The sequence below is a fragment of the Cannabis sativa genome, chromosome 8, assembly GCF_029168945.1.
Source record: "Cannabis sativa cultivar Pink pepper isolate KNU-18-1 chromosome 8, ASM2916894v1, whole genome shotgun sequence".
Lineage (NCBI taxonomy): Eukaryota > Viridiplantae > Streptophyta > Magnoliopsida > Rosales > Cannabaceae > Cannabis > Cannabis sativa.
The window spans coordinates 35,051,892-35,061,005 of record NC_083608.1 but is presented as its reverse complement, the minus strand read 5'-3'; the positions used below and the strand labels follow the sequence as shown (position 1 = coordinate 35,061,005).

General features: G+C 44.8%; 1 protein-coding gene across 1 annotated transcript; it reads right to left on the bottom strand.

Annotated features, from left to right (window-relative positions):
* Window positions 1–7,963: 7,963 nt before the first annotated feature.
* On the bottom strand, window positions 7,964–8,864 carry LOC133030281 (protein CYSTEINE-RICH TRANSMEMBRANE MODULE 9). The gene is made up of 3 exons (XM_061102856.1): window positions 8,553–8,864; window positions 8,303–8,444; window positions 7,964–8,208 (listed from the first exon to the last, which is right to left on the bottom strand). Exons 1-3 carry the CDS (start codon window positions 8,572–8,574, stop codon window positions 8,163–8,165), a joined length of 210 nt encoding a protein of 69 aa, XP_060958839.1. The 5' UTR covers window positions 8,575–8,864; the 3' UTR covers window positions 7,964–8,162.
* Between the last annotated feature and the right edge of the window lie 250 nt (window positions 8,865–9,114).

Sequence of the window (9,114 nt, the reverse complement as noted above, 5' to 3'; positions counted from 1 at the left end):
GACGGTACAAACTCTTTGAACAAAGTCTAAGTTATATCTTTGCTATTGGTAATATTTTCTGAGGTGATCGGCATTCCAGGCTCTTGGCACAATGGTCCCATCCATTCTTTTTAGCTTGTAAGTGCCGGAGCCGATTTCGTCCTCGATTTCATATGGTCCTTCCCAATTTGGCCCAAGTACCCCTACTCCGGGTTCCTGGGTGGCTGGGAAGACTCTTCTTAGGACCATATCCCCAATAGCAAATTTTATGTTTTTAACCTTAGAGTTAAAATACTTAGTCACCTTCTTCTGATAAGCTGCCATCCGTATTTGAGACTCATCCCGGAGTTCTTCGACTTGATTTAAAGCCTCTTGAAGCAAAGCTTGATTCGCGGCTGGATCGTAAGTCGTCCTCCTGTGGGATGGGAATAACGTTTCTACCGGGACCATCGCTTCACAACCGTACGCCATTGAAAAAGGCGAGTGACCGGTCGTGGTTCTGGGGGTCGTCCGGTAGGCCCATAACACCCTTGGCAACTCTTCAGGCCAGTTGTTTTTGCAGGCCAGCAGCTTTTTCTTCAAGGTGACCTTTAGGATTTTATTGACTGCTTCCGCTTGACCGTTTGTTTGAGGTCTGGCCACCGCGGAGAAGCTTTTCACTACTCCGTGTTGGTTGCAGAAGTCAGTAAATTCCTCACAATCGAATTGCTTTCCATTGTCAGAGACTATTTTGTGAGGCAAGCCATATCGACACACTATGTTTTTAATAACAAAGTCCAGTGCTTTTTTAGCAGTTATTGTCTTCATAGGCTCAGCCTCCGTCCATTTGGTGAAGTAGTCTACTGCTACTATTGCATACTTTACTCCCCCTTTTCCTGTTGGCAGGGACCCAATAAGATCTATTCCCCAAACCGCGAAGGGCCAGGGACTAGTCATCAGGGTGATTTCATTTGGAGGAGCTCTCGGTATGTTCGCGTACCTTTGGCACGAGTCACACTTTTGGACATAGTCTATACAATCTTTTTTCATTGTTGGCCAGAAGTACCCCTGCCTCAATATTTTCTTTGAGAGACTGGGTCCTTCCGTATGATCTCCACAGAACCCTTCGTGGACCTCTAGCATGATTTGTCTAGCTTCAGGGTCCGATACACACCTTAAATAAGGCATGCTGAGTCCTCTTCGGTAGAGAATTTGATCCATCATTTACATAACGATGAGCCTGATACTGAATCTTCCGAGACAGTGCCCTTTCTTGGGGCAACTCACCTTTTGTTATGTATTTTATGATGGGGACCATCCAGCTGGGTTCTTGCCCAACCGTTAGCGTGGCCTCTTTTATTTTGATGCTTGGCTCTGCCAAGCGTTCCACTGGTACTACCCCCAGCTCTTCGATTTCGCTATCCGAGGCTAACTTAGCCAGACAGTCCGCGTGAGCGTTCTTTTCTCGGGGGATTCTTTCTATTTTGTAGTCCGTGAACTCGTGGAGCAGCTCTCGGACTATTGTTACGTACGCGGCCATTCGCTCGCCGCGGGTTTGGTATTCTCCGGATACCTGATTTATGACCAGTTGGGAATCACTATAGACTTCCACTCTTTTGGCTCCTACAGCTTTCGCTAATTTCAGCCCTGCTATCAGGGCTTCATATTCGGCCTCATTGTTTGAAGCTGCGAAGTCAAACCGTAGGGCCGCCTGGAGTCGCAGTCCGGTTGGTGATATCATAGCCACTCCGGCTCCGGAACCGTTCTCATTGGAGGCTTCGTCTACAAATACCCTCCATGTGGGGATTGGCGGTACCGGCGTATTCGCGGTTGCCTCGGCTTTGTTGCATTCAGTAATGAAGTCCGCCAAGGCTTGGCCTTTTATAGAAATTCGGGGTATGTAGTGCAAGTCAAATTGACTTAACTCCATTGCCCACTTGAGGAGCCTTCCGGACGCTTCAGGCTTTTGGAGGACCTGTCGAAGCGGGTGATTGGTCAGAATTTTGATCGGATGGGCTTGGAAGTATGGCCTCAACTTCCTTGACGCCATCAGGAGGCAAAACACCAGTTTTTCAATGACCGGGTATCTTGTTTCAGCCCCTATCATGCGCTTGCTGACATAGTACACGGGATGCTGAGTTTTTTCTTCTTCCCGGACCAAGGCAGCGCTGACCGCGTGTTCGGAGACGGCCAAATAAAGAAATAGGTCTTCTCCGAGGACGGGTTTGGATAGGATAGGAGGCTTGGCCATGTGCTCTTTTAGCTTTTTGAATGCCTCCTCGCACTCATCCGACCATTCGAACTTTTGGCACTTCTTTAGCACGTTGAAGAAGGGTATGCACTTGTCCGTGGACCGTGAGATGAAGCGGCTTAAAGCAGCTACCTTTCCGGTCAGGCTCTGCACATCTTTATGTTTTTTGGGGGATGGCATGCTCAGGAGAGCCTGCATTTTTTTCGGATTTGCCTCAATCCCCCTTTGACTGACGATGAAGCCCAGGAACTTTCCTGATTTGACCCCAAAGGTGCATTTCTTTGGGTTGAGCTTCATGTCGTATCTCCGGACAACTTCGAAGCATTCTTCTAAGTCGCTTGCATGGCTGTTGCATGCTTTGGATTTGACGAGCATGTCGTCCACGTAAACCTCCATGTTTCGCCCCAGGAGGCCTTTAAACATCCGGTTAACCATTCTTTGATAGGTTGCTCCGGCATTTTTCAGTCCGAAGGGCATGACTAGGTAACAGTATACCCCCTTATCGGTCCTGAAGCTAGTGCACTCCTGGTCTGCCGTATGCATTTTTATTTGATTGTACCCAGCATAGGCGTCCATGAAGGATAGCAGTTTGAATCCAGAAGTGGAATCTACCATCTGGTCGATCCTGGGCAGCGGGAAGCAGTCCTTTGGACAAGCTTTGTTTAGATCGGTGAAATCTATACAGACTCGCCAAGTTCCCTTCGGCTTGGGCACCAAGACCGGATTAGCCAGCCACTCTGGATAGTATACGTCACGGATCATGCCGTTAGTCAAAAGTTTGTCCACCTCTTTCTCTAGAGCTTCGACTTTCACCGAATCGAGCGGGCGTCGCTTTTGCTGGACGGGAGGCATGTCTGGATTGACGTTGAGTACGTGACTGATGACATGAGGGCTTATGCCAGTCATGTCTTCTTGGCGCCATGCAAAGATGTCGATGGCGCCCTTCAGTGTTTTTATTATTTTTTCTTTTTCCTCCGGATCTAGGTTCTTCCCTAGCCGGAGTACTTTGGTGGAGTCGAGGTCGCACACTGATACTTCTTCGATGTCCTCCATTGGTTCCACAATTCTTTCGGACCCCACACGGGTGTCCAACTCATCCTCTTAAGCCACTTCTGGCTCTGCTGACTCCCTGACCATTAGCACGGGCAGGTGGGTTGCGACATTGTAACATTGTCTTGCTTCCCCCTGGTTTCCCCTCACAGTTCCGATTCTGGCCTCCCGGGTAGGGAACTTTAGGCACAGGTGCCGAATCGATGTGACTGCGCCAAAGTCCTCCAACGCCGGTCGGCCGAGGATCGCGTTGTAGGCTGCCGGACAGTCCACCACTACGAAGGTGCAGTATTTGAATGTGCTCTGGGGGGTGTCCGGGCACAAGGTGACTGGGAGCCTTACTTTTCCCATTGGGATAAGTGTCATCCCGTTAAACCCTGTGAGCTTGGACCCACTGGGTGAGAGGTCCCGGTCTGTCAAGCCTATCGCGGTGAAGGCTTCTTTGAAGAGTAAGTTCACAGAACTTCCATTGTCAATTAAGACTCTGGCCACCACTTTATTCACGATAGGGGTCTCTATGACCAACGGGTCATGATGAGGGAAGCGCACCGTCTTGGCGTCTTCTTCCGCGAACGTGATGGGTTGGTCTATCAACTGGGGCCTTTGAGCTGGGAGTTGAGTAACCTCCCATACCTCATTGTGTTTTGCGGCCCCGGCGTATCGCTTAAGCTCCTTGCGAGTAGTCCCTCCGATATGGGGACCTCCGGAGATCATGGCTACCCTCCCATTAGGCCGGGGCGGCAGACCGGGGATATGCTGGGCGTCGCCCGTGGGAGCATCTGGAGCCAATACTCCTGCTGTACCCCCCGGTGTTCCCTGAGGCATACCCACAGTCGCCTGACCCGGATTGAGGTGGGGCAACCTATTCTTGATCCACTCGTAGAGGTGGCCTAATCGGATTAGATTTTCGATCTCGTCCTTGAGATTCTTACATTCATTGGTGCTATGACCGATGTCGTTGTGGTACTCGCATCTCTTGCTCGGATCTCTCTGGGAGCTATCTTTGTACAACGGTTGTGGTCTCCGGTAGTGCGTATTTTGCCTAGTAGCAAAGTACACACGCTCTTGGGAGTCCGACAACTCCGTGTATTGAGTATACTGGGGGGTGTACCCCTTTCTCTTGCGCTTCTCTCCTGTTCGGGTGCTGCCTTTGGAGGATCTTTTACTCCTCGAACCCTGGGAAGGGCCTGTCAGGCTAGCAGCCGGGGCAGAGTGTGAAGGAGCTTGTCCATTCACCCCGGACGGGTTGCCGAAATGGGATGATGCTGGTGCGAAGGCTTGGCCCTGGCTATATCCGGGGGTAGCAGAGAATTGTATGCCACTTGCTTGTGGAGTTGCGGTCGGGGCAGTACCCGAGGGCGATACTCCGGGCATGTACCCTGCTATTCCCGTGGGATAGTAGCCTCCGTAAGCCACGATTTGGGCTTCCTCGAGGTTGATATATTTTTGGACTCTCTTCTGGAAGTCCTGGAGGCTAGCAGCTCCTTCCTGCTGCAGCTCATTCCAGAAAGGAGTCCCAGTGCGGATTCCTGCTTGGAGAAGTGCAAGCTGTTGTCCGTCGTCAACCTTCTTGGTTTTTGAGGCTTCCTCTTAGAACCTCTTTATATAATTCTTCAAAGTATCGGTGGGCAGTTGCTTGATATTAGTCAAGGCACTGACTTCCAGATTGACCTTTCTTGCGGCGACAAACTGTCTCCGGAAGTTGGTCTGTAGTTTGTTCCAACAGCCCATGGATCCTGGTTCCAGTTTTTTGAACCATTCCTCCGCGGACCCACTTAGGGTAAGTGGGAAGCACAGATATTTGGCGTCATTGCTGACCCTCATGACCGTCATGACACGGTTGAACCGTGACAAGTGGTCGCTAGGATCGGAGTTCCCGGTATAAGCTGCCATTTCGGGCATCTTAAAGTTCTTAGGGAGCTCCGCCTCTAAGATGTGCTTAGCACATGGCTCTCGATCCTCGCTGTCCGAGTCGGAGTCATCTCCTTTCTGTCTCCGGGAGACTCGGGCAATGTCTTTTCGAAGTATGGCGAGTTCCGCCATAATTCCTTCATTCAACGTACCCGCGGAGACCGTGGGCCCGTATCTTTTTTGATCAAGGTGATCTCGGAGATCACCTTGGTTCCCATTGATTTGATTTCTCAGATCAACAGGAGGACACCTCTGTCCTCTTCTCCCTCTACCCCCGGGTTCTTGGTGTACGGAAACGCTTTTTCGGTCCCTTCGATCCTGAGGGCCAAGGCTCCCTTTTTGGGGCTTGCCCCTCTGCGGACCTTTCCCTTTAGGGAAATCTGAGCGGACCTTTCGCGGATCCTGCACCTTTTTCTTTCGCCCTGGGGTAGAAGTAGGGTTTTTTGTTTGATTCCCTTTAGCAGGGTATCTTATAGGGCTAGGCTCCCTAGATTTCTGCTGCTGGGAATTAGGCGAAGACGTCGCTGGCTCCTTGTCGAGTCCAGCGGTCATTGCCTTGGGGTGCACATGAATGCCAGCTGCTTCCATGGCTTTTTGCATGGTCAGCATCACTTCTTGCATTTTCTGGTTTTGCGCTTTCTGAGCTTCGATCTCAGCTTCGTGATCGATAGCTTTTTGTCTGAGAAGCACCAGTTCTGAGTAACTACCTTCGTCATAGGCATACTCGTCGAGGTTTCCCTCGTAGTCATCGTCGGGGACTATTTCTTCTTCCTCGGACTCCTCTGCTGCTCTTGAGGCTACATCTTCTTCATTCGGGTCTTGAGCGTCTTCCAGAGGACGAGGCTGACGAGTACTTCTTGTCTCCACCATGTTTGTGAAGTCAAGTGTTTATTTACAGTAGCTTTCTTCAGCTCTCAATGAAAGCACCAAAATGTTGACCGAGATTTTCGGCAACTAATAAAATATTATAAATTTATTCAGCTGTAAGAAAGTGAGAGAAGGATTTTTACGTGGTTGGGGCGTTAACGAGCCTTAGTCCACGAGTCTTTGTTATTTATGGATGTATTTAATACAGATATTATACTTGGGAGAATTTCACCCTTATAAATACAGAGAATGTTCTTGGTGAGTATTTACTCTACTTGCTCATATGCAGCCCAAGATTCTCGATCCCATTTAATGAGCTTTGAGGGGGTATTTATAGTGTTTTTGGTGGGGTAATCCCTAGAATTGTCCTTACAAGTGTATTTGTAAGTATCCATAAAGTTGGGTATTCCCAATGAATATACCATGGGTAATGCATGGTCAAATCCCTAGGTGCTGTAGGGTTTTTATGTGGAATGTCCTTATTGCCTTTTGATTGACGTGACTCTTCACAGTGTAGCCGTCGCTAGACTTAAATGATCATTACTGTGGCGTTGCTGGTTGGAGGTTGTGCCGTCAGACTTTATTGCGTGTAGCAGTCCTAACACGCTTCCTCCCATGCGGCATTTAATGCGACTTGATTGCTCAGGAGAAACCTGACACCTCGCGGAGATGCCTTAGCGTTGTGTGAGCTTCCGGGAGCATATTGAGTTCCATGTGCCTTCTCCGGGACCTACGTCCGGGACGTTATCTTATGGCCTAAAGACTTAGCAAATATTGTGAATTGCTTGATCCACGTGTCCCTGTCTGATTGGTCCACATATATTGGGCGAAATTAGGGGCAACAGGAATAATTTACAATATAGAAAATAATATTCAAACAATCTATTTTACACCCGTATAAAATAAAATAGTCATGCGTGCAATGCTCAGTTTGAACGCAGTTTTCGGTGTGTTAAATTTTTCCGAATTTCATAAAATTTTGCAGGTTTTTTAAAATAACTATAATTTATATAATCATGAGAAAAAATTTGACTAAAAAATTATTTCGGATACAAAAATTAATAAAGATGTATCGGTGCGTCCATTTGAAGGGTGTGCATTAAAATTTTTTCCAATAGTTTATAGGGTAAATACCATTTTGGACCCTGTGTTTTGCAAAAGTTACAGATTGGACCCTGTGTTTTGTTAAATGACAAAATGGACCCTGTATTTTCTAAAATAGTAAAAATAGGACCCTGAACTTAATTTTTGACAATTTTTTTTTAATACAACCAGCTTGAAGACAATGCTTAATACGAACAGATACAAAAAATGTAAACACTTTTGTCATAGTACTTTTAGATCGGATTATAATTAAACTTTATTTTGATAAAAAATCAATTCAGGGTCCTATTTGTACTATTTTAGAAAATATAAAGTCTATTTTGTCATTTAACAAAACAAAAAGCCCAATTGATAATTTTTGTAAACAGAAAGTCAAAACTAGTATTTACTCTAGTTTATATAAGACAGACAAAAGCAGGAGAAAGGATTAGGTGTGTGATCTCATCATAATCGAAATGTCACCAATTTCACTTATTTAAGACAATAACGTCAGTGTATATCTTAATCTTAAAAATAAAAATAATAAGCGATGAAATCAAAGAGCATCCAAAGGACCAAAGGTATAAGTCATAGATGACATAATTGGTTGACTTATTGGGCCTTTGACGGCCCATATTTAATGACGAATCATCATCCACAAAATACAATTATTGACACCAAGGCATGACTTGTTATGTAATGACGTTGCACCAGCAGAGCACGCCACTTGTTATTATTCTTATTCTCTACACTTTTTCCTTCCTTGTAAACTAAATTGAGATCTTTAATGTGTTGGTTTTGTAATAATCTATAATTATTTAAGTAAAATTTGTAAAGCAGAACTACTGAATGTAGTATTATTCAATATATTATAAAACAATCAACCTGTGCTGAGTCTGATGATACAATATGTGATCATACATGTACAATGATCAAACTAAAAGCTATGAAAAATTAAAAACAAACAAACAAATATATAACACAAATAGTGTTAAATAAAAATCCATAGAATAAGATGAGTCATGATGATGATCCTGAATCCTCAGAAGCATGCGTCCAACATACAACAGCAGCATATGGCAGCACAACTGCACAATCACACAGCATATATGATCAGTATAAATATATAAATATGTATAATATATTTGTATATGATTTGATTAAGATGATTCTTCTTCTTACCATCCTTTCCAGAAGCCATCTCCCTTGGATTTGGTTTCAACTCTGTTTTGGGGTTGCCCAACAGCAGCAGAGGCGTCCATGGTGGGATAACCAGCCGGTGGTGGAGCCACATATGGGCCTTGTCCGGCGGAATAAGATGAAACTGCCCAATTAATAATCACACAAATTAACAAAAATATCATTTATAACCATATAAATTATTATCTTCCAAGAATATGAAATGGATAATATGAAAAATTATTTGAAGTACCTGATGGCTGAGCAGAACTCATATTTGGAGATTGGTGAAGATGACGGTCTTGAGAAGAAGAAAAAAGATTCAAAGTTGTGTATATGAAAAGTGAAGCTAAGTTTGTTGATATGAATGAAATAATTGAAAACTTGGATATGAATGAAGATGTTTGCAGACCTTATTTATATATTACGAACTACGAAGAGGATGTTTCGTAGAAGGTAAAAATTAATGATAAAAAATAAAAATAAATAATAAGATAAAAATAAAGTTAAAAAGAGAAGGGTGGCTGAGTCGGCTAACGCGTCTGTGATAAAATTAAAAGCTACTTTCCCAAAAAAAAACTGTATAAGATGCTTAACAGAATTAAATATGAATTATGCAATGTGGCCTCATCATCCTTTCTTTTAAAAAAAATATAATAAAATAATACTTTCAGGTCAAATTTGGTGTAAAGATTTAATTGTTATAAGGAAAAATAGAACAAGTATTTTTCAATTAGTTGAAAACTATGTCTATGATGATGGATCGGTGTGTTTGATTTGATTTACACGCGTCTTTGTAGGTGTAGTTGGTCTCA